Consider the following 26,679-nt stretch of genomic DNA (forward strand, 5'->3'; position numbering starts at 1 on the left):
CTGGAGAAACCAACAGAGTTAAAATTTTCTTTGTTATTATGTCATAACTATGATCATTGACACACACCTTTAAAGATGATGAAACTTCTGTCTATTTCACACAAGCTCCCTCATCCCTCCCTTTTGAGATGCACTGACTAACTGGCAAACTAAATAAAACAAAATGAAACAAACATCCTAGAACTGCAGATCAGATCACCCATTCCTATTCAAAAATCACATAGCAAAAATAAAAAATAAAGATGAGTTTCTTCTTATAAAAATTTTCTGCTGAAAGTTATTTACATTATTGAGAATAAAATAGTTCAAAAGCATACACTAGCTATCTGTGTCTGAGACCTATGCAGAACTCCACAGAGCAGCAGAAGCGTTAGGGCTTCAGAAACCAGGCATCTTCCTTTCAAGTGTTTCCGAGGAAAGCCACACGAGGTGTGTAATTCCTCTCAGTGGTCAATGTGAGAGTCCTGTTTATTTCTTTCCATCCAACGTCTCCACAAAGGTTTCTACATTTTCACTGCAAATGTTTTAAGAAATTATTTCAGTCTGGGGAACTTGATTCTGTTTTGGGTTTTTTATTGTTGTTGTTGTTGGGTTTGTTTTTTTTTTTTTTTTTTTTTTTGGTTTTTGGTTTGTTTGTTCTGTTTGTTTGTTTTTTGAGGCAGCATCTCTTTACATTGTCCAGACTTTCTTTCAAATGATTGTGCTGCCTTTGCCTTCTGAGTGATTGAACTACACATATACCTCATAAGGACCTTTTGTTTTAATCATGTTTGTTGAGCCACTCAGTCAACAAAATTATTTGTGCTGTTATAGTGTTCGCAGACAATAGATAAAATAAAAACAGACCCCCACAACTCTTTCCTCTCTGTCTCTCACTGCCTTGCTTTGTCTCTCTCTCTCTCTCTCTCTCTCTCTCTCTCTCTCTCTCTCTGTCTTTCACACATACTCACACTTACACACACACACACACACACACACATGCTTGGGGGTGGGGGGAGAAAGAGAGAGATGGAGGAGAGTGGGAGAGAGGGGTACACACTCCATAATACTCATGTGGAGGTCAGAGAATGACTTGGGGAGAGTTTAAGTTTTTTCTAGTACCTTTACCCACTGAGCCATCTCCTCAGCTGCTACATGTCTTATTTTAACATTTGAAACTATCAATCTATTTAAACAAAATTATAAAATTTCCTTGAAGAGAAGGGACAAACCCGGAAATGCAGAATCACCTCCTGACTGAGTGGTCTCTGGGTAAGACAGGACACGGTTTAAAACAGTCGCAATGACTCTATTCCACAGTTTCCTTTTGGAGAGGCTATTGATGTAAAAAACGTTTTAAACAATTCTCCTGAGACACAGAAGTAGACCTCATGAATTCTCTGGACTCCCCTAAGAATGGGCACTGGGTTTCACTGAAAGGAGGGAAATCTCTAACTGTGCCCCACATTTCATGCCCTATGGCAGGGTGAGGCTGTCCTCCAGGAGCAGGGGATCGTTAGCATATCAGACGCGTTAATAAATCCCTATCTCAAATATGCTGAAGACTCACACAAAGAAGGAAGGAAGCCTGTCTTCTAGCTGTCCCTTCTATCTCCGAGTCCGGAAGGTGACTCCCAGTACTGCTGGAACAAGAGTTCTCTTTCAAACCTTCAATCCCTGCCCCCATTAAAATGTAAAACCAGAGTCAACCCCATCATGGAGTGGCACCAGAGGATTGCAATTTCATCCGCCATGATTTTTATTAGCCTTGCAATTTCTTAATGGGCTCCCCTGAGGGCTGGCTGGGAGAATCCTGCTCCTCCAGGCCGGATTTGCTACCAGCGGAGCGATAAACATGGCACCTGCCCTGTGACAGCTGACATCACATCCACCCCGGGTGCAGAAGGCAGAGCTAAAGGTTAACAAAGGCACTGCTCAGGCTGAGCGGGCGAGCGCGAGGTGAGCGAGGGAGACGTTCAGAATTGGAATGTGAAGGCAAAAGCTGTTCCCCGGGTCTGCAGCTCTTGCAGCCCAGCCAGATTTCGAGGGAGCTGAGCAGGCAGCTCCCCGCCTGCTGTAATCAGTTTCTCTTACACACCTCATCAGTGTCACCGTTGCCAGCATCTCATTATGCAGCAGAGGTGGAAGTGGACAGGTACGGAACACCAGAACTTTTACTTTTCTTATTATTTCCACGGAGCACCGGCGAAGCTGGGAGTTAATTAAGTCCTGTGGGACAATCAGTGTCTTTTTTGGCTAGGTTAAATTACATTACATACAGATGCAAAGAAGGGAGGAAAAATACCCAGCTCTTTTCCCTGTTAATATAGTAAGTTAGAAAAATAAGGATTCCAAATAGGAAGGTGAAGCTGATGGCTCCTGAGTACTCAAGGGTGTCTAATGAAGTCATATGACAGTGCCACCAGGGACAACCGACCTCAGAGGATCTCCAAGCTCTTAAAAAATTTTAAAATTAAAAAAAAATTTTTTAAAGAACTCCTTGCCTCAACTCTTGAGACAGCAATGATTGGTCCTGCTTTATAGATGTGAAAGTTCCTTCGATGATGCTGGAGAAGCCAATTCCCTTCGTATTCACACAAGTTCAAACCATCCCACAGGGAAAGGGGGAAGCTGTGACAAAGAAGGTCCCAAAGAACCTAGTCAAGTGGCCATTTGTGATTGATACCTGCTGAGAAATAGAAAATTGGTTTTCACCAATAGAGAGTCACCGGGTATATTAGCCACATTCTAGGGTAGGACCCATGCCAGGAGTAGTTGGCCAATGTTGTGTGTGTGTGTGTGTGTGTGTGTGTGTGTGTGTGTGTGTGTGTGTGTGTGTGTGTGTGTGTGTGTGTGAAAACCCAGTAGGTCCCCAACAAGAAAGTTGAAAAGCATTAACAGAAGCAGGTAACTTTAGCTACCTTTTATTTTTAGACATGAAACTGTCTCAAAATGGGGGCTGGGGGTGACAGTGCAAAATCCAAAATACATGATGTTAAATGTTGTCTCAGAACACTAGTTAGGCAATCCATCCTTTAAGAGGTTAGGAGGCTCTAAACCCAGGCCGGAAACAAAGCACCACAAAATAAAACATTAACCCAAGATGGGCATATGGAGGCAGTGGAATGGTCTTTATGCCTCAGGCCAACAGGAGTCACATGAGTCAGCTCAGAAAGGAGGAATGAAGGTGACAGACACACACCTTCAGATCCGGGGGTCAGATGCGGCCCTGTGAGCCACTTTGGTTCTTTGGTTCTTTGTACCTAGGCTTTACGTTTCTGCTTATGGAGTGAGGGGAGAGTCTGTAAGATAAAGGAGGTAGTAAGCTCTAGTCAGATGATGATGATGACAAAGACGATGACAACAGTGATGATGATGATGACAACGATGATGATGATGATGACGATGACGATGACGATGACAATGGTGGTGATGATGCTTATTGAGGCACCAATCCAACAAGCCTCAACTTATACCTCCTTCCGGTTGAGTCTGGCCACCAAGACCTCCCAGACTCCTGGTTAGGGTGGGGACCACCTAAGTGTTTCTTCAGCACATAGAGCCATTCCCAGGTAAAACCATGATGCTGATGAGTTGTTTCTATCTCTCGCTGCTCTGACCTGCTCTCTTCACCCGTTTCCAGCTCTGTGGGGTCTGTACAATTTTTGGTTTGGTTTGATAATGAACTTTGGTCTTTGTTTTTTTTTTTTGTTTGATTTTCACTTTTGTTTGTTTCTTTTATTTTGAGAGACAGAGAGGAGAGAGAGAGAGACAGAGAGGGACAGAGAGACAAAGAGAGAGAACATGAAGCTAGGTAGGTAGGTAGGGAAGTGGAGAAGAGTTTGAAGAGAGGAAAGAATGTGGAAAAATAATAATATACAGACAGTAAGAGATAATAAAAAAGTTTTATATTTAAAAAACTCTTTTTAAAAATCTGCGGTTAAATGTCTTTGGAGATAACATAGAGAGGGACCTGAAGGGGATCTGGTCCCAAATTTCTCAAAATGTCACGCAGAAAGCCAAAGAGTTTCCCACAAGGGGAAGATGAATGAATTGACTAGGACAGCAATGCTGGGGAAAGCCAGCTTCAACAGAATAGAGCTCATTTCCTTCCTGCAGATTTTTTCAAGCATTTACTTCATATCTGGACATGGCTCTCAGAGTAGTGCCCTGTCCACTGGACTTATTTGACCACAGAGTGTTTATTTTCCAATGGAAAATCCTGTGTCATTAACTGCGTGCAGGATTCACACTAGAAACTGCTGTTCAGTCTAATTCTTCATTACAGATGGGGAGCTAGACTTTCTAAACTTGCCTACAGTCTGAGAATAATGCTAGCCTAGGAGGCAGGACTTGGGTCACTATTAGAGTGCTAAACCACACTGTCTCTCTGATTCACGAAAAGACTAAAACCAGTGACAACAACCAATTCTGCTGCTATTCAAACACCCATTCCAGGCTCCTCGACAATACTTTCCAAAATACCTGTGTAAGATGTCTTTCTCTCTGGGCTGGAGTTTTAAGATGCCTGAGGCCTACCATCTACCATGGTGGCCAGTGTTTTCCTTCAGGTACATAAATCTGAGATTCAGAGGAATGGCAGCTATGCCAGTCAGAACTAACCTGTAAACCAGTCCCATTCAACAATTCTAGTTCTCTGACTATGATATGAGCTCTAAAGGATAGTTGTTTTTCTGAGAGAACAACCCATGGCTGTAAGATTAATTCCCTGAGAGTCTTATATTTCCTCCTGGATTAAAGACACACACCTCGAGTGTTGTACAAGACAGCTCATAGTACTCTCCATGTTTCTACCTGGAACTCTCACCCCAGTGACATTCTTTCAAGCCTCACCTCCCACTCCAATTATTTATATATCTGTAGGCTCTGCAAGACTAGTCATTGTAATATCCTGTGACCTCTGTCTCCTATTCCAAATCCAGGTCATTTTTCTGAGCCTAAGTTTAAATGTCATACCCTCTAGGGAATTTCCAAGGGGCTCTTCTCAGCCAGAAGATTTCTTTGCCTTATTTTTTAAATCAAGATCCATCCTTTCATCACATTGTCCTATTGTGCTTGTGACTTGGTTATTGAGCAAGACTTTCTATTTTCCTCTATAGAGTAACCCTTTCAAAGTCCAGTAGATTGGGCTAGCTATTTCATCCCAAACACTTACACCATTTCATAGTCTTTGCTTCTCTTTTCAAATTAACCCTAAAGGGCCCTGTAGCATGGCTAACCAATGATCAGAATCCTCTGAGTCCTCTATTGTTTGAAGGTTGAAAAAATTAAACAATTTCAGTTTCCCGGTGCAGGAATGCCAGGCCCTCACCTGCTAGTCATAGTGTCTACATGTCCCACATGCTAACAAAGCTATCAGGTACTGTCCTTTAGACTCCTAAGAGCCAATGCCAGGCAGAAACCAAACAAAATACATTTACCTCTGCTTGACTGTGCAGAGTGTCCCCTCTGGGAAGGGAAAGAAGTTAAACAACAATGCTTTCAGATGTCTGATACTGTGGCTGTGGGCCTCAATAGTAGAGGCCATTGCTTTTGACATTAAACTATGGTGAGCCCTGGGTCCTCTCCTCTTTGCTTATTACATAGAAGGACTGGGAATTTAATTAGTATTTGTGGCATGCCTGAAAGGGCATTACTTGGAGGTAAAAACCTTAGAACGGAACATTTCTTCCCCAAAAATTATTGATCTTGTCTTTGTCAAAAGCAAATTGCCTTGCATAGAACTGGATAATGAGTCATCTCATCGAGAGTTGGTGTGTCATAACAAACAAACAACCTACTGTCATTTTGAATCAGGAAGGTGTATATCATCAAAGAAACTCACAACTGATTTTGAGGTCCTGCAGGCTATAACGGGGGCGTGATTTATATAATCATTATGCCTTCTCAGTTCGTTTGCTGAAAGCACACATCCCTAGCAAATTCTAAGAGAGGTTTACCAAACTCTTCCAATTATATAGAACAAATTTCTGGTTCCCACCCCTGTTAAATGTCCACACATCCCCAGTACCCTACTTATCAAAAGCTTTTGGTGAGAAGGACCACCAGAGGAAAAGGACTTATGAGAGAGATACTTGGACAATATGTGGACAAGAATGACTGGACTACTCAACTTCTACTTTCAAGCTTCTCATTTAATAGCACCCTCAAGATTTCCCTTCCAGGCGTCAATGATCTCATTTTCCTGGTCAGACATTTGGGATGAGATTAGGCATAGGTCAAGGTTCACAGTGAACACACACTGGCTAAAACCAAACGACAAAGCCAAACTCTGAGCACAGCGCACTATGACCCAGTCACTTCATGTAGAGCAATCTTGAACAGACATAATAGTACATGTGGAAAAGAATATCCCCTCCTTTCTAACTGTGCCACAAAAGACCCTCTAATTCCTATGCCATGTGAATAGGAAAGCAAGCAGTCCTGGGAACCATAAAAGCCATCTATGGCCACAAGAGACAGACTTAGCTTTAGACTAAACACTGCAGAGACCCAAGCTGCTGAATCACACCGTTGCTGTGCCTTGGACTCCCAGCTCTCCCATTCAGTGAGCCGATATAATATCCCTCTCATTTAACTCCACTTGAATTATTTTCCATTTGTTTTCAAAGTCTTAATAATAGTATTGGTATGCGTGGACATGTTCATGGATGCAGCACACATGTAGGCACACATTCATAGATTGCACATGCTCATAGGAGACAGAGGACAACTACAGTTTCATTCTTTGGAATACCGTCTACCTTGGGTATTTTAGGGGTGACAGAGACTTTCACTGACATGCACCTCAACAAGTAGGAGGCTGTCGATGATGGCTAGACAGTGATTTCCTCGGAGATCTACTGGACTCCCCGTCTTTAGGACTGGGATTACAAGCACTCACTACCACACTCACTTTTTTACACAGGTTCCCACATGGTAGTTAACACTAGTGTCTGAAAGGCAAGCGCTTTACTAAGCCATCTCCCCAGCTCTTCACAATAATAAATACTTTAATGTTTGAGACTATAATATAATCATAACATTCCTCCCTTCTCTTTCCTCTCTCCAAGTTTTCCATATACCCCTCCCTGCTCTCTTTGAAATCCATGGCCTCTTTTTCCATTAATATTTTTAACATAAAATTCAATGAGAAAAAAATAGAAAGCAAGAGTATGTCTATGGATTATCATGAGCTGTGGGTATTGATAGGAATACAGTATAATTGGTGGCTATAGACATATACTAGAACAGATTTTCTTAATGCTTACTATTCTGAGGAAAAAGAGAGAGAGACCTAAGACAGAGATGCCAGGATACTTACACACCCTCACTTAGCCCTACTGTCTGTAACAATACTGTGAAGGGTGAATAGTTCTCAGTACTGGAAAATTCCGCTGAGGATGTTCAGGAGATAGGGATGGCAAATGAGAACAGAAACACAGTGCCCATGGAAGAGAGGCTTACTCCAGTGCACTCCATCAAAGCACATCAGTCTATCACAGTACCTAATGCTTCCTTCATACCTGCGACCAAGAATCATTAGGTATTGAGACTCAGTGTAGACTCAGAAAGAGAAATTAGAGGTAGCATATAGAACCTAGGGATCTACAAAAGCCACTTGTGAAATAGAGCACTTTCAGTAGGTCATGTATAGTAAGAAATAACCCCACCTCTTCAGTGAAATAACCTTTTATTCCTTAAAGACTGATATTATATGTTGGGCTTTTTTATGTATGTATGTATGTATGTATATATGTATGTGAGCTTGAGTGAGTTTTCATGTGTATGTACCATGAAAGTGCAGGAGACTGTGGAGGCCATAAGAGGTCATTGGATCCCGTGGAAGTAGGGTTATGGACATTTATGAGTTTCAGTGTGGGTGCTAAGAACAAACAGCTGGTCCTCTACAAGAGCAGTAAGCACACTTTACCACTAAGCCTTCTCAACACTCCCAGCCTTGTTCATACAAAGTTAACAAGATTATTTTTCTGTCTATGTTCACAACAACCCTCTGGGTCAGAACAATCAATACGCTGATATACATTAAGCCCATTCTCTCATTTAATTAGCAAACATGGGGGCTGAAGAGATGGCTGAGCAGGTAAAGCACTTGTCATGCAAACACGAGGAGCTGGCTTCTCATCCTCAGAACCCACATGAAGCTGGACACAACAGTTTGTGTCTGGAAGCCCGACACTCCTACAGGAGATGGGAGATAGAAGTGGAAATCCCCAACACTACATACACAGCAGCTGAAGTTCTAAGTAAGCACCAACCCTTGAGATCTTTCCATTCACTTCCACACAGTTGTTCCCACATTTAAAAACCAGCACACATATACACGAACACATACATACAGTAATAATAATAATAATAATAATAATAATAATAGTGTTAACAATAATTACTACAATGAGCTAACATTGGAAATGAAGGGCAGGAGTGTCCTTACATGCGAAGCTGCTATCCGCATTCTATTGAAATCAGGTGTACCCATCAAAGAACGCTCAAAAGGCTAGGCAATTGCAGCGCTCTCTAACTCTTAAAATAGAAATGAGATTTGGAGACACTATTACCAAGGAAATAATTGGAAATTGTTAATGCATTCTCTCTTTCTCTCTCTCTCTCTCTCTCTCTCTCTCTCTCTCTCTCTCTCTCTCTCTTTCTCTCTCTCTCTCTCTGCTATTCTCTTTAGTCAGTGTTTCTCAACCTTCCTAATGCTACAACCCTTTAATACCCCAACCCTTCCTATTGTGGTGATCCCCCCAACCATAAAATTATTTTTGATGCTACTTCATAACTGTAATTATGCTACTGGTATGGATCATAGTGTAAATATCCATGTTTTCTGGTGGCCTTAGGTGACCCCTGTGAAAGGGTCAATTGACCCCCAAAGGGGTCAGGCCTCACACGCTGAGAACCAGTGCCTTAAGTAAAGAGAGGAGCCAAGAAAGTCAGGTAAGCATCCAGTAATTTGAGGAAGCTTCGAGCATTAAGTGGAGCCAAGGGAACGTTACCGATTTATGTATCTTCCATCAAGAAAAGAACCTCAGGATACCCGCTGGGTGATCACTGCACCTCAGAAATGCCACATGTTCCCTTGGAAAAATCAACAGGACTGAGTCACACCTTTCTTATCTCCTTGCATATTATTCTTGGTTTTGTTCTGTTTTAACACATAAACTGTACATTTTCTTTCCTTAATAAATGGTCGCTTCTAAATGATGTTCTCTTTCCTCCCTTAGGAAAAATCACCTTTCTTTCTATGAAAACGTTGCCCAATTTATACTTTCTTCCAGTTCACATCTGTGCTGGCTTCATAGATAAAGGAAGGAACCAGAGGGAAGTTTCACACTGGAGTTGAGCCAGCTCTTTTGCCACCAGATTCCCTACTATGAGCTTCCTAGCAGCCAAGTGTAGCTGAGTACAGCTGAGGGGCCAGAGGACGTCCTGTCTGACCCTCCTCCCTGTGTGGTCAACACAGTCTGAGATGACATCACGAAGACAGTGACTAAAGGAGCCTATAATAGAATACAGTGGGATAGGACTTTAACTTAGATTCATCCAGTCCCCGTGAGATTGGATTACACCAAAGAATTAGAAAGTTACCAAATCATACCGAAGGAAATTCATAGTCAACACCATGAATGATGCTCTCTTACTGTCAAGCTGAGTTTAACAGGCTTCCCAGAAACTAGTTCAATATTCCTAATTCTACTTACGGCTGCTCCTTCTCCTGCAGGGAGACTGCCCCTGCCTGTTATTCACAGGGCCGTTTTCATGGGCTCATTAAACTTTGTTTTCCACTGAGGGCAGAAACTTGATTTTAAGGTAACGATGAAGAGCAGTTTTCCTGGGATGACTCAAACTCCCATACAGTGATGTAATAATTACTCAGCGGTATAGCACAACTGGAAATAATAAGGACATTTGTGTCTGTGGCATAGCACACAGCCATTGAAACTGCTACCTCATTCGCCAATAATGTATGTTACATGTAACCCTGACGTGTAATGCAGTCCTAACGTTCAGAGCGGGCTGATGTCACAAACTTGCAGGATGCTAAAGTTCTCTGGTAGAGGAGAGGGGTGCAATAACCTTATAAAGGTGAGTTAAACAGTGAAACTGGGCTACATATTCCCCGATTTGTTCCTTCAAATAGAAGGATATGACAAAGATGCATACAAGACCTTGGGTATGGATCGATGACAAAAAGAAATGCCTTTAGTACCACAGGTTAGGGGTATGATGTCACCACGGTAAGCAAAAAAACAACATCTGACCCTGCACAACTATTTGCAAGAAAGCATCAAATGTATTCCTTTTCAGTTGTGTGTCTCATTATGTGTTTTACAGACAATAAAAAATTGGCATCATCAGAGGCTACCTATGAATGAGGGATGGCTAAGTGCCCTGTGTCTGTATCCTGACAACCGTGGGAAACAGAAAACAAGAAACTCGGTGAAGTTAAGGAAATATGCCCAAATCTATATAATAAACAAGTCTAGTTTTCTCCTGGAGCCCAAGGTCACAGGCACAGTAACACAATGACACTACTGAAGTTTTAGGATTCCCTGACTATTCCATTTTCTGTGTACTGTCTTCCTCCAAACCTGGGTGTCAGGTAGTGCTAATTGATTGAAAGGTTAAGTGAGCTGCCTCGCAGTCACAGACAGACAGTTCTAGAATTAGAAGTCAGGCCCCAAGAGTCCTGTTCGCTCTGCAGCTCGCTTGACTCTGCTGACTGCCTAATTATCCTAAAGAGATAAGCCCCTTCTGAGGTGAAATGTCTGCTCTGCAAATCCTTCTCTCCTGGCATTAGAGAGTTGTTAAAGCATTAGGACCCTCATTTCACAGAGAAAATGCAGTCACAAGGGACTCGGCTTTCCTGCAGGTCAGCTAGGGGACCTTCGAGCTCCTACCTCCTATGTCCCTGTTCTCAGAACTAGTTCAGCCCTGCATGCCACACTTTCTGTCTGCAGGGACATCACCATCACATCACGCCAAGCAAGAGCGGTAGATCCAAAAAGGAAGAGAGAAACAGGAGAGAAGGGAAGGGAGAAGAGGAGAGGACACGGCGGGGGGGAGTAAAACTGGGTGAAGGATGGCATGGGAGAGTGGGAGAGGAGGAAGGAGAGAGGAAGAAAAGAGAAAAGAGAGGGAAAGAAATTATAGAAGGGGGAGGAAAGAGAAATAAAATGAAAATAGGGCCATAAAACAAATACACTTGGAGTTCCTCAGTGAGGAATCTTAAATGAATCTCACCTTCAGTGAGTGAGTTCCATTGTCTAGCCGGGAGATAGAAAGTTGAAATCAATGCATGTAATTTAAATATACAGAAGAGATAAAGTCCATGAGAGAATTACAATAAAGTAGTATGGGATATCACAAGAGAAAAAAATCATTTAGTTTTAAAGAAATAAATATCCTGAGGTAGAAATGTACTGAGAAGCCAAATGAACTTAAAAATGTCAACAGTTCAGGGCTTGGAGATGCCCTGTGTGAGGATGAGAGCTCAGACCCCAGAACAGACTGAAAAGCTGGGCAGACATGGTGACCACCTGTAGTGTCAGCACTCAGGAGAGCAGCTGGCCAGCTCAACTGGAGGGAGCTGGAGAGCTCCAGAGTCTATGAGAGACACGTGTTCAGTAAAGAGAGCACAAAGTGACACTTCCGGTCTCCACATGCATATGCCCTCACTGCACATGCAACCATATCCACACGTATGGACACGCAAGCAAACATACACCCAAACAACTCACACACACACACACACACACACATACACACACACACACACATACACACAAACATAAGTACAAACATATATACACACTATACACATATATACATATATACACACACACATATATACACACATACACACATACATATATACAGACTATACACAAAAACACAGTATACACGTATACACACATACACACATACATACATATATACACACTATAAACATACACACATATACCCATATATACACACATACACATACATATATACCCATACATTCACACTACACATATATACACACATGCACACACACACACATACATACACACATACACATATACACACACACAAAGTTGAGGGGGATGGTGGAATAATTTAACCAGTCAAGCATCAAACATTAATTGGTCTATCAGGTATTGTGTAGTCACTGAGAGAAAGCTGATTGGTGGCTCGCCAGTCTTCCTGGTCGCCATTTGAAATCACCCAGCATTTTACCACTCGAGGTCTTTGGGTCCTTGGCTCACTCCAGCCATCTCAGCAGCTGTTGTTAGCCAGATCTCATGACAGAGCAACAAAGATACAAAGTCCCACAAAGATAATAAGAGCTCCATTTGGCACTGTCCCTCCACTCTGATACCCTCCCTACAATCTCCACCACCCTCAGTAGCCTTAGACTCCAATTTGTTAATGTTCCGCCCAGTGATCCTGCATCTCTGAGGGTACCCATATTCTGTGCCATGTTTTGAGCAGCGCTTTCTGACAAGAAAGTCATGGTCCTAGTGTGCTCACCAGGAGCCTGCTTGGGCTGTCTTACTTTAGCCTATTCCTGAAGTACATTTTGGCTAGCTTTATACTTGTCCATAGCATGGAGGTGAATCTGAATCTTAGTACAATTTGGGCCCAAATCATAAATCTGCCAAATCATACTTAACGGTGACGCATTAATGGGCTTAGTAGATAAGAGCACGTGTTGTTGCAAAGGACCCAGGTAGGTTTGACTGAAAGCAGACACACGGAGGTAGGCTCACCATTCCTTGGGCACTAGGCACACATGTAGTGCACAGATGTACATGTAGGCAAAACACTCATACATAATAAAAATAAATAAATAAAATAATAAAAATAAGTGTAAAGTTTAAAAACAGGATAATTCGTGTTAAACAGATGTCATGAGACTTTCAGATGTGGTATTTGGGGATCTTCACTCTGTTTTAATCTCTCCAAAGACACATCACTCAATATCCTTTCTGGAAGAAGTAAAACTGGATTTGCAAAAGATCTAAATCTCCAGGATTGGCTGGAGGACTGAATTTAGTGGGCAGTGGCTATACGGACTTTTCCTGAAAGAAAAAACAGATAACTTATCCGCCCACATTTCAATTATGTCCAGAAACACTATGTCTGGCTAGTGTATTTTTCTCCTGAAATCATGCGCCTGCTTCCTGGAAGGTGAGATCTGAGTGACTGTTATGCCATTTAAATGGAAACAGGGATAAGATAAGTCAGAATAGGGTACAGTTGAGTAGGAATAGGAATGGAACCTCTCAGGGCTATGACTTCCCTCTGTAGACATCGGGCAACCCCTTAAATGTCTGTTATGATCAAAATGTGATATATCCCTACAGGCTCATGTGCTCAAACACTTGTTCTAAGAATAGAGGTGCCCTTTGGAAACATGTGAAGCCTCTAGACATTGGATTGTTGGAAACTGATCTCCAAGGGTAGGTAGGCTTGGAGGTCTTATAACCCTGGTCTTCTGTGCACTCTGCTTTCTTACACATTATTCACAAGCTGCCACACTCCTGCCATGCTATGATGGATGATATTCCCTCAGACTGTAAGAAAATAATAAATACTCACTGATTTAATTTGTTTCAGGTATTTGGCCACAGCATTGAGCAAAGTAGCTAATAGTGGGCTATCTTGTGCTCAATTTCTGGTATCTAATTGTCTCTAAATTCAATGTTTTTGGGATTCTTTTTGTCTTAAGGCTTGTTTTATTTTAATGGCTCATCCACGTGAGGCCACAGCCAGGCCACTATGTACAGACATGAGGGAAGCTTTATTTCTTGGTCTCTTTCCTCCTTGGACAGAGTTGATGATCTCTTCTTTCCCGTCCTGGAGGCGCTCCTCCCAGTGCTTTCATGCTTCCTTGGTCTTAGACTGCGAGCCTCAGCCTGGTCAGAAAGTAGCTTCTGGCCGACCTTGTCTAGCCTCAGTTTGTGGATGTGCTCCATGAGAATCTACTTGTTTTTTAATACATTCCCTTTGACCTTCCGGTACAGACTGTGATACATAAGGCGGTCAATCTTCGTAGATTCCTGGTATCTCCTGAGAAGCTGGTGCAGGATCCTCATCCTTCTCTTCCAGGTTACCTTCTCAGGCATCCAAGCCTTGGCAGTACCCTTCCTCTTCCCTATGCCCATATGCCTGCCCTTCTGCCGGGCCAAGATGTTTTCCGGCATCGAGCCCAGGAATGAACAGTCACAGGCTTCCGGATGATCAGCCCATTTTTGATCAGTTTCCTGATCTGCTGACAGGAGTTGGCATCAGCGATTTCGTTGGTCTCATTGGGATCCAACCAGGCCTTCTTTTTACCAAAGAGGAGGACACTAGAGGCAAACCTCTTCTGTGGCCTGAGCATACTCATGGCTGAGGACAAAGCAGCGAAAGGAAAGAGCTTCGTGTTTTAGGGTTCTAATGGGTGATCAGTCTTTTTCCTCTTTATCTCACTCCTCCATTGCAAATATTTCCTCCACTTTGTTACACCATATGACGCTCTCCCACTTGCTTTCCATTTTCATGCAATGAGGTTTGTCTCTATATTTCTTCCTTTCTTCAAAAAGAACTCGTGCTTCTTCTTCTTCTTCCTCTTCTTCTTCTTCCTCCTCCTCTTCTTCTTCTTCTTCCTCTTCTTCTTCTTCTTCTTCTTCTTCTATTTTTTTGTTTTGTCATTATATCTTTTTGAAAGATATCACTGATTCTTTGGGTTAAAAGTGCATTCTTGGAAACTATGACAAGGTACTGAAGAAATAATTTAGTGAATAAAGTTCTTGACATACAGGAGGACTAGGTTTGATCACCAAAATTCACGTTTATAAACAAAGTTGGGATGCCAGGCAATGGTAGCACACACTTTTACTCCACTCAAGAGGCAGAGGGAGGCAGCTCACTGGGCTAGAAGCCAGCCTTGTCTAAAGCGTAAGTTCCAGAATGGCCAAAGCTATACAGACAAACCCTGCCTCAAAAACAAAACAAAACCAAAGGTAGAAAGGGTTTGAAATGCAACCTTGAGTGATCCTCTGGGCTTTCTGGCCAGACAGCAGAGTCTTCTTAGTGAGCTTCAGGCCAGTGAGAGAGACCATGTTTGAAAAAGCAAGGTAGACAGTGCCTGATGGAAAAAAACCTAAATTTGAACTCTGTACATGCACACATGCATATGTACAAGCACACACATATATGCAACACAAAACTATATTAAGTTCAGAAGCATACCACAAGCAACTTTCACATTGCTCCTGCTGTGTTTTTGGTTTTCTGTCCACTGTTGTTTTCTGAATCCCATGTCACATTTTACAGTTTCTCAAATCATCATTCAGAGTACGCACAAGGTGGTGTAAACTTTCTGAATTTCATATAGTTTTCTCTCACTGTTATACCGAATTACATATCTTTATTTTATCCTCACACTGAGTAATATTTTAATAGATATAAATCTGTAGATCCAATATGAAAACAACTTCCCTCAGAAAAGCCATTTCAAGCAGCCACCCCTAAAACCACTGGGACAAACACGTAAACAAGTGGGGGTGAACTTGGTGGAATTTCCCAGAGGCAGAAATGAAGAAAAAGATGCTTTCCTCAGCCTTCCCTTCTCCACAGTTGTCATAGAGTTCCACATTTGCCTCAGGCATGCTCAAGTTAAACATCAACCCTGCTATATACAATGAACCAAATCCATCTGCTGTCCCCAGACATGCAATTCCTCTCTGGTTTATGTTCTCCTCTTAAGACCTCACCTTGACAACCACAGACTTAAACACACTGAGTGACACAGACAACTCTTTTCTGTGAGGATGAGGGCATGAGGAGAGGTGTCAGTCCCTTCAGAAACTATGAAATTGAAATGTTCCAAAAACAAGTTCTGCTAATTCCACAGGTCTTCATGAAATTTACATTATGAATCATGTATTGAATGCTCGCAAACATGTAAATATGTGATATGTTCATACCTACCTACCTACCTACACACACACACACACACACACACACACACACACACACACACACACACAGACAGAGACAGAGACAGAGACAGACAGAGACAGAGACAGAGACAGAGACAGACAGAGAGAGAACCAACATTCACAAATTCATCTGACTTTGGTGCCTTCCACTGCCATCTGTTCTACTTAACTCAGTTAAGTGCCTGTCAGTGCTGTGCTCCTTCCGATCTAAACTGAGACAAAGTTAGTTTGCATGCTAACAAAGATTCCCAAGGCTGAAGTACAGACAGCACACATTCAGACGAGGATAGGGAAATCACTGGGGACTTATTACCCTCAGATCATACTGGCCTGGGTTATAAATCAACTCGATATCCACTTAGTTAATTATGGACTTCATGATATCCACTTCCTAAAACAAAACAAACCACTCTGAGACCAGCAAACAGAATCAAGAATTGACAATTTTCCCATTGCCTAGAACTATATTTTACTTGGCCCTGGACAACTTTGTGCTCACTTAAGCCACCCAGATATCCCCCAGCTCTCTATATGTAAATACAATCAATAATAGGGTCAATATGTTAAAATTGTGCCCCAGACCCTTGTTGGACCTGCTAAGGCTAACACAGATCTCAAATTCTGATGATTCTGCCCTAACTCTCTTCCACTGTGCCCATATGCTCCTAGCTTCTTGAAAGGGCACTGCTAATAGACTGCTTAAGGCTGTGACATCATCATCACCACTACCACATGGTGCAGTCACAACTGTGGTGCATATCATCTTTATCTTTAAGGAATGGGGTCTCCTAGACATTGTTTTAGCCCAGTAGGTTTTTTTTTTTGGTTCTTTTTTTCGGAGCTGGGGACCGAACCCAGGGCCTTGCGCTTCCTAGGTAAGCGCTCTACCACTGAGCTAAATCCCCAGCCCCTAGCCCAGTAGGTTTTTTGAGACATGCCCTCATTCTCCTCCAGCCCAGTTCCTAAAGAGCAAAAGGCTTCCTTTCTTCCCAGTGACTTATGGCTTGTGACTGCGATGCCAAATACAGTGCTATCTGATCCTTACCAAGTCATCTGCCCTTATGAACCTTAGTTACACTGAAATGCTAGTCTGAGTGACACCCAAAGATCCATTGAATTGACTCTAGGTTATAAACCTTTCCTTCTCTCTTACTTCACTATCCAGCTACCCCTTAACAGTAAAGACACCATTCCATATTGTTTTAGATGCCCCAGTGTAGGAGGATGCTAGAGTGGTGATGTGGGAGTTCGTGAGTGGGTGGAGGAGCACCTTCATAGAGGCAAAGGGGAGGGGGTATTTGTTGGGCGGGTTGTGGAGGCAAAACTGGGAAGGGGACTATCATTTGAAATGTAAACTAATAAAATCCTTAATTAATAAAAGAAAGAACACGGCAGAGAATCTTAAACACGTTTAGAACTCAATACATATGCATTGTTTAAGGATCTTAAAATGAGAGAAGCATGTAAAGATCCTTCGAATCTCAAATTTAGACTCTGAACTGTTTCTTAAAAAATTTTTTTAATGAAATCTAAGAAGCAAAATTATCCAGTCAAAGCAGCGAACACCATGATAAACAACTGATACCATTTCCTTGCATGTTCACTGGCTAAACCCTGGGCATTTGCTGTGTGTGTGATGTAGTTTTCAGTATCTTAGATATGGTGAAGCTCAAAAGAGCCTATCCAGTTGGCTACTATTATTATCATTACGCCCATTGCACAGATGAGAAAACAGAGGCACCCACTGCACAGAGAGGAAAACAGAGGCACAGGTGGGTCAAATAATTGCCTTGCGGTCAATAGTGTATTCAGATTTGGTACTAGAGCTCCAAAGATCACACACTTAACCAATGTGATAACCTTCCTCCAGGATCCTCTGCCCAGATCTGCTTATGCTAGTATTCCAAGAAGACTAGGCTGTTACCCATTCAGAAGAACAGTGCCACGGTGCTTAAAACAAAGACTTATAACTGATGCTGACAATAAGGGTTGATGAGGTGTTTGTTCGGCACTAAAGACCTCCATCCGCATCAAGGCTCAGGGACATTTGCAGAGTCACGGTGGAATTTAAGAGGCAGAGGACAGGGTTGCATCACAAAATGGCATCTCATGGACACGACATGGCTCTTGTGCTCATGAAGTCCTTGAAGCGATGGCTACCTGCATAAGATTGAGCCTCTCAACATTTCATGGTGGGTGGGGGACATCTCAGGAGGCCCTTTTCCCACATAAAGGACTACCGATAGTTAATGGTTTGGAGCGGAGCCTGTCATTAGGAACTGACTAATTGTTCCTGTTCCAGTAAACGACATCCTACCCATGGTCATGCATGAAACTCAAATTAAACTCAATGGTCACATGCAAAAGAAAGGGTGTGAAAGAGAAAGGGGAACTTTGTTGGAAAGAGAAAAGCTTTCATCAGGAGAAGAGGGGCAAATGGCATGAAAACAGTTTACATTCATGTGTTCACATAGGAGACTTCGGAAAAAAATAACTGAAAAGGAGAGACTGAGAGAGACTTAAGATGGCTCAGTGTCCCACAAAGTTCCTGCTGACCACTGCGTAAAAAGCTGAGTGAGGTGTGACCTACAATTACAGGACAGTGGGTCTGGAAATGAGAAGCCAGGGTGAGCTGTGGACCGAAAGGAAGGGGTTTTTGGGGGGACAGGCTGTAAAGCGAAAGTGAAGACACCAGGAAGGCATCTAGAGGGAACTCAAAGACCCCTGGGCCTGGGGACAGACAGGGAACAGTTCTGGGAGGACAGAAAGACAGACTTTTCAAAACTGCACACATTTCCAGCAGAAATCTAAAACTTACAACACACACAAAAAAAAATATTTATTATAAACCAAAGGCGTGTGGGTTTGGACTAGGTTGGACTGAATCAAACAGCATGCACGAAAGGACCAGGAATGCTGTGTGGCATATAACAGGCACTTAATAAATGCTTGCACCAAATAAAAGACACAAAGACAGGATGACCTAAGGATTGCTTTCATGAAAAAGAAAGGCACCTAAGGGAGTAGGTGCTCAATAAATATTTTTTTTTAGTCTGTGTACAGTGAGAAGCCTAGGGAGTTGTAAGAGATAATCTGATAGATTTCCAAAGAACTCTTAGCCTCTGATTTCAGTTCTCACAAACTCCCTTGGGAGGCCGCGGAATTTCTCACCGGGGACTTAAAGAACACAGTATTATTAGATGAGTCACTTGGAGAGAGTGGTTTAAATGGGATGCATTGAGAAATCGAGGCTCGACCGAAAGGCCTCTGGCCCTGGTTATTTCTAACTTCCCAGGAATCTCCTCTAAGCTTGACGCTCACACTCTCCCCCAACCCCCAACTCCACGCCCCACAGAACAGAACTGAACCGGATAGACCAGCCGCATTGTTATCCTACAAGATGAAGATGGCTGAGTGGTCCGGAAGCCTTTCAGGAGGGCTTGGTTAAAATGCGGGCTATTTTATTTGATCAAGAAATAAAGTACTGGGAGCCTCCTTTCCAACATGCATGCAGAAATCCGGACCAAAAAAAAAATGCTTCAGAGATTATCCGCTCAGAATTCACCCTCACAAAAGCCAGGCAGTACTCATTTATTTTTGAGAAAATATATGATTAACCGTAGTTAGCAATGAATTCAGATGCTCAGCACTGGCTTTGCCCCCTCAAAGATTGAGAGCATTTAATATTATATATTGCTGCCATTTGGACTAAATTGTTTTTTTTAATGTACACAATATTACAAATTTAATTTGAGCTGTTTGAATCAGTCTGTAAAAAAGATTTGATTATACCTGAGTGTTCTGGCCCCGGCTTTTCTGTATTTCAGTAATCTTGGCGGTAATTGGCTGATTAGGTGTCCCGCACTCCATCTCTGCCTCAGTTTCCATGGTAATGTTACAGGAGCTATTATAGATGAGAACTTCATCTCTTTCCACTTTAGGGCTGAAACAAGAGGGGAGGTTAAATGGAGTGTCATCAATCTTAATGAAATGCAATTATTTTTACTCTTATTAATCATTGCAAGCCATTAGCTTGTGGCAACTACAGGCCACCATTTGTCAAATTTTGCAAATTTCTGTAATTTTGTTTCCATTCTTTTATTGTTTATTTGTTTTTTTTTCCTTTATCTGTTTCACCCAGCGACCGACAACGACGATAACAACGACGACGAAAATGCAGAGTTAAATATCCTTTGCTCGGGCCTTTTCTGTTTTTCCAAATTAGGCTCAGGAGCAGATGCTCCACAAACCCCACCCAAGAAGCAGCTCCCAGACAGCACGTTGAGTTCTAAAACCGGAAGGAAAACCTGAGCTTACATTATTTTGCTTGGAGTTGGGTGGGTTTTTTTTCCCCTTATCCCTGTACCTCTTCCTGATCCTGTTCACCACTTAGTGTTGGGGGGAACTGAATTGCCCGAATCCCCACCCCCGGGGGCAGATAGAGAAATTGGAAAACCCTCACAAGTGGTTAACTGGTCCCTAATTCCAACTGTGAAAAAATGAGCTCATTTAGGCTTTCAATCCCCTCTCCCCAGCTGATGGCAATGAGGCTCTGTTGCTAGCAATAGAACATTAAGTTAGTAAATTAATTAAACTTACTTAGCAGCCCAGACTAAGGAGATTCGATATATGTACCAGTTATATCCTAGACATCCACTTTTAAAAGTCCTTTTGCTTTAAGGAGAGAAGGCAGAGTGGGTTTCAAATGAAAAATAGCAGTGCACCGTTAACAGAGAGTCTAAAAATATGCAGTCAGAGGAGGTGAAAGTCTGGATATTAAAGAGTAGTGTCCCCAACAGGTGTGATATTCATTCAGGAATAATCCTGGCTTAAGGCACTGTTGCATCTAACTCAAAGATTATTAGTAATAATGATGCCTGCTGCTTTGCAGGTTCTCACCATTTTATATGCAAGGTCTCGTTTCAGCCTGTAAATTAGGTGGAAGAGTATGAAGTAGGTAACCCAAAGAGATCGGGGAGATTTGCATAAAGCCAAACACAAATTTATTCAGAACTTGGGTGGTGTGCTTCCCAGGCTGGGCCCTGAGATCTGCAGGTTTGAGTGTCAGCCAAGAAGGTAGCAGATCCCACGGGAAGCTCGGAAGGAGCAGCAGGAAGGACAAAGGTCACCAACACCGAGGCTATAAATCATGTCAAGCTGTAGCATCTTCCTTGAAATCAATGTCAAAATGGTTTCTCAGACAATTTGCTAGGAATAATGACTATATTTACTATCCCATCTCAGCACTTAATCTTCGTTTCCTCTTGTTAAAAAATGTCCTCAGCTGTATCCAGCAAAGACGTGACTTCCTAGCCACCCCGTTCTAGACCTAAGGGGTATCAGCGGTATTGTAACTTCACACTACCCAGAGCTGACCCAGAGCTGAAGCTGACCATTGAGGCTCTGTTCTCATTTAATTAGAACCTGTTGCCCTGTGGTACCTAGCACCATGTTCTTTTGTTTGCCTGGTGATTCCTTGAAGATGGCAAAAATCTCAGAGGCTGGGCACCCCAAAGTGTGGAGATTTCACTCTACTGTCTATATTCAGTAGAGGTTTGGGGGCAGCATTTGCATACAAAGGTCAGGTGTGGAAGCCAGTAGTTATTAATGGAATGCCAGTAAACATCCTTACCATCGATATGATGCAGCGCTCGCCAAACTTTGTTGTCCCTATCCTTTTATAAAAGTTACTAATACTCTAGCACCCGTCTTTGTGGAGATGGTAGAGAATTGAATATAATAATGTATATAAAATGACTAGAACAGAACCTAGTATACAGAAAGTACCCAATAAATGCAACGCTTGCTCCAGTTTGGGTAGCAGTGATGCTAGTTGTGTTATCGTAGAGAAGTCAGAATCTGTGTTCAACTCTAAATACTTCACCTCACTTGTTTGAGCCCATAGCTCAAATGCATTTCAAATCAGGCGCCTTCATCTAACTAGTTAAACCGTAATCCTGAAGGCAAAAATGGAGCCATGGTATAAATATATTGCATTTGCTTCTAAAATGCCAATCCCACTGAAATATTCAGAGTAGAGAAGTTGAGTAGCATCAGTTCTAAAGTAACGAAAAGTAAACCTGGTCAGAAGTCTATGTCTTGGGAAGCCATAGGTCTTAGTGGAAAACATACTGTTATTTCAAAAATGATCCAGTTGTCAAACGACCTTCTAAATATTTATTTGTAGACTGGTTTCGGCTATTCTCAACATGGGTGTAAGAAGCGTCCTCTTGCATAGGGTAGTGAGTGGTTAATTCAGAGATTCATAAGTGGTCACAGCACTGAGAATGAATGGGTCGAGGTACTCAGCTATAGGTGGGTCATTTAGATGAACAACACTCCATGGAAAGTTCAGGGAAAGTCTCAGGAGAAGGGTTGGGGGGAGAAAGAGTTTATTTAAGAACCAGAGGATAAGGAAGGGAGCTGTGGAATGCTTTCTTCTGGACTTGACACAGACACTGCAAATTAGAACTTGTGGGAAAAGTGTTTATGCACACAAGATAAAGCCAGTCCAAATTCCAGCAGGGTTAGGGGAAGGGCTCCCTAGGGTCCCACCCCTAGTTGAACAGCTATTGGTAGTGGCTCACTGCAGAAAGCATGGCTGAGGGTGAATCGCCAACATTTCTATGGATGGTCCCACACCTCTGCATGTGTGGACCTCACCAACTGGACTTAGGTGATTTGTTTAAAATAAAAGAAAAAGAGTACATGAGTTTGGGGCAGAGATGTATTAAGAGTGTTTCAAGGGGAGCTGGGGGGAGTTAGTTGGGGTACATTGGACCATAACACACTGTACATAGTTGTGATATTTCTGAAAGATAAATGTTAACTTATAAAAAGCAAAATAAAATAAAATGCTATGTGATATTTGAAAGTATGGAAATAAAAACAAATGCAAAATCCAGATGGATTCCCCAGATACCTGAGCAACTTGAGGCAGGGCAATCCACTGTGGGGCTTAGCAACCAAAAGTTTTCTCCTTCTTTTCTTGGATTTGCTTTTCTGCAGCTGGGTTGGGGGAGACTCTTAGGCTAGTCTGTGAGGGGCTCCCTATGGGTTTACGTCGTAAATCACTTATAAGCCTATCTGAAAGAAATGAGGTTGGTCTACTGCACAACTACATTCTGTGTTAGTTGGCTCCCAGACAGCTACTCTTAATTCTGAAGGTTCACAAACCATCTGATTAATAATTCCTCCCACAATTTTGTCAGGGATAATGTCAGGCTGAGTTGTCTAAACTCCCATCATTCTCCACTTTTCCCATAGTTAACTGGGAAAATATTTCCCCACCATCCCTCTCTGTCATTGGCCTCTACAGCAAAAATGTGAGTAAGTTATACAAGGCACCCTGCCCCCTTTGGGTTTGCCTGTTTTTAGTGAATTGTCTTCTCTATTTTAGGTTCTTCTGTTCTGGAAGGTTAACCCCTTCCTCGTGGTTCATACTTTTTTTTTAACCTGTCTCTGATTGCCTGCATAGAAATGTTTGCCATTTAAAAGCCATTACTAAAACTGGCCAGATGAGAAGGCCACCCAGTCCTATCAAGTGAGCCCCTGTATCAAAGAAAAAAAAACTAGATTTACACTTAGAAATTTTCCAAGTTTGGAAAACGCTGTTACTCTCTTTTCTTTTATAAAATTTTATGAATGAGAAGATAGAGTGGAACAGACTTGAAAAGACATTGAAATAGCTGAATAAACTGAGATATCGAAAACGCCCAGATAGTGAAATGATTACAGATATAGAAGCAAAGGCATGAATATTTAAGAGAAGGTGGTGAAAATATTCCATTCAAACAGCGAGAGTAATAGTTCTAGAACCTAAGATCCTAGACTGTCAATCTATTGCTCTTTCAGTCGACATCATCAGATCCTGAGGAAAGCAGGGAATAAAGCTCTGTGCTCCTTAGCATAAGTCATGAAAGCTCCTCAGGAATTCTCTTTGCCCACTTCAGCGGAACTTGCTTTGCACAGCTCTGGCTTTCCTTCCCACACGTATCTCCACCAAAGCTTTCATCAGAGATTCTGACAGACAACGTTATATGAAATTAATGGGCCTCAGGTTCCACTCCCAAATCTGCCGTGAATTCACTGTAGACTTTCAAAAGGCACTTAATCTTCACTTAATAAAAGATCCAGAGTTCCTCAAGAATGTCCCATACCTCCTAGAGAGCTTTTCTTTCCTTCCTGGGGTCACTATTCGCTTAGCTGGCCTTTGAGAAGGTCATAAAAATCTGTGGTAACTTCCTTCTTGCTGCCTTCAGTACCTAGATTTACATAGTGACACCTTCTCTGTTTAGAAATGCTCATCTAATCATGATGTCCAAAGAGTTTGAAAATCTGTAGATGTATAGCATTCATCACCCATGACTTACGGCTAAATCTGATGTTCTCCCTCTTTTTTTGTTTTTCAGTTTCGTTTTTTGCTAATTGCATTTTTTTATTTATATTTTAAATTTTATCCAATTTCCCAATTTCCTCTCTGGAAACCTGCTATCCCACCCCCACCCCCATTTCCATAAGGGTGCTCCCTCACCCACCCACTCACCCACTCCCTCCCACCTCCCCACCCTGGTATTCCCCTACACTGGAGCATTGAGCCTTGACAGGACCAAGAGCCTCTCCTCCCACTGATGCCCTATAAGGCCATCCTCTGCTACATAAACAGATGGAGCCATAGGTCCATCCTGTGTTCTCTTGGGATGGTGGTTTAGTCCCTGGGAGCTCTGGGGAGTCTGGTTGGTTGATATTGTTGTTCTTCCTGTGAGGTTGCAAACCCCTTCAACTACTCCAGTTCTTTCTCTAAGTCCTCCATTGGGGCCCTGTTCTCAGTACAATGGTTGGCTGTGAGCATCCAACTTTGGATTTCTAAGGCTCTGGCAGAGCTTCTCAGGAGACAGCTATATCATTCTCCTATCAGCAAGGACTTCTTGGCATCCACAATATTGTCTGGGTTTGGTGGCTGTATATGGGATGCATTCCCATGTGGGGCAGTCTCTGGATGATCTTTCAGTCTCTGCTCCACACTTTGTCTCCATATTTCCTCCTGTGAATATTTTTGTTCCCCCTTCTAAGAAGGTCTGAACCATCTACACTTTGGTCTTCCTTCTTCTTGAGTTTTATGTGGTCTGTAAATTGTATCTTGAGTATTCTGAGCTTTGGGGCTAATAGCCACTTATCAGTGAGTGCACACCATGTGTGTATGTGTGTTTGTTTTTTATTGTTATTGTTTAGTTGGTTGGTTGGTTGGTTGGGGTTGTTTGTTTTGCAATTGGGTTACCTCACTCAGGATGATATTTTCTAGTTCCATCCGTTTGCCTAAGAATTTCATGAAGTCATTGTTGTTCTCCCTCTTAAAGTTGCCACCCACTAGACTTGGAACAACACCTACATCATAGTCATACTCGATAAACAATGAATGGCAGGTGGTGGCTGGGGAGAGGAGGGGCTAGGTAGATGGATGGATGCACAGGGCACAGTTTTGCCACAGATAATATCTGTCAGCCTTTGCTAAATGACATAAAACCCAATATTAGTTCTCTCAAGGAGAGACAGCATCTAATAGAAGCGGATTCTGTAAAAAGGCCCTGGAAAACAGTACTCTAGAGTCACAAACAGAACCTTCCAAGACAGACAACCTGCTGCAGAATTTCCTCTATGCCCTTTGCAGAATGGATTGTGTCTCTTAGTCGTGAAGTTAGCAAACGTTCCACAGAGAAATACATAAAGACGAAATAGAGAAGAGAAATATGGTCAACCGCCTAGGCGCCTAGAGGCAGACACTGTGGACCTTTCGGAAGGCATCCTTCCAGCTTTGCTTTTCCAGTCATCGGAGTACAAACACAGGGCACACAACACAAGGAGTCGACTACAGTCCTGCTTCTGGGTCTGCAATTTTGAAGCGCTTTTTAAGCGTTTCCTATTAACCACTCTGCAACACGATTTTTAAGTCTTTTAGTGCCGTGCCACTTGGATGTATGATTAAACTTATTTCAAATGTTAACTTCATAGAATATCAGTTTGTACATATCACACACTGCTATCTCCATTTTTAAAACGAAGCCCTAGAAGTGAAAATTTCTGGGATATAGAGTAGGTAGAATTCTATGGCTTTGAATAACAACGTACCAAGTCATATTCCAAAGATTGCACCTATCTCCCGCTAGCCACTGAGAGCCCTGGGTTCCCTCCCACCCCCATCCTCAACACGAAGTGCAAACTGTGTTTCAGTCAAGGGGCTCTGAATGCTAGCTCAATAACTCACATCCATTTGGCATGCTGCCATCGCCAGAATGTCAAGATACTCAGTTTGCTGAAAACATACTGATGGGTAAAGGGCCACCTTGTCATGGGGTCTAAGACAGAGCTGCTCTAGCCACCTTTGACAGTGAAAAGGAAGAACCTGTAAGAACTCACTTAGGGTGTGCAAATAAACTCCCCCAAATTCATGGAGCCGCATCTGTTGACATGGTGGTGAGTTCTGCGACCCTGCTTTCTCACCCCAGTACCTTCCTCTTGGACCTTATTTCCCTTAGGGTGACACCGTTCCAAGGCACATCATACCCTACAGGGTGGCAGCAGCCAAGGAAGTGCTGCTTTTCCTCTGGCTGACCACAGATCTCTGATGACAACTTCCTACCAAGCCAGCTCGCTCAGGCCATCACCAAGTCAGACAGTCATGGACAAAACTAGTTATTTCCCCTAT

At 42.5% G+C, this 26,679-nt stretch overlaps 1 protein-coding gene and 1 pseudogene across 1 annotated transcript in view; both read right to left on the bottom strand.

Moving 5' to 3' along the window:
- Positions 1-26,679, bottom strand: part of Pkhd1 (PKHD1 ciliary IPT domain containing fibrocystin/polyductin) — a 493,369-nt gene that overhangs the window by 371,622 nt on the left and 95,068 nt on the right. Inside the window, exon 35 of the mRNA XM_008766937.4 lies at positions 19,770-19,920. Coding sequence (XP_008765159.2) covers positions 19,770-19,920 — 151 coding nt within the window. The remainder of the gene's footprint in view (positions 1-19,769; positions 19,921-26,679) is intronic.
- On the bottom strand, positions 10,324-17,305 carry Rpl19-ps12 (ribosomal protein L19, pseudogene 12; annotated as a pseudogene).

The sequence above is a fragment of the Rattus norvegicus genome, chromosome 9 (genome assembly GCF_036323735.1).
Source record: "Rattus norvegicus strain BN/NHsdMcwi chromosome 9, GRCr8, whole genome shotgun sequence".
In the NCBI taxonomy this organism is placed as follows: domain Eukaryota; kingdom Metazoa; phylum Chordata; class Mammalia; order Rodentia; family Muridae; genus Rattus; species Rattus norvegicus.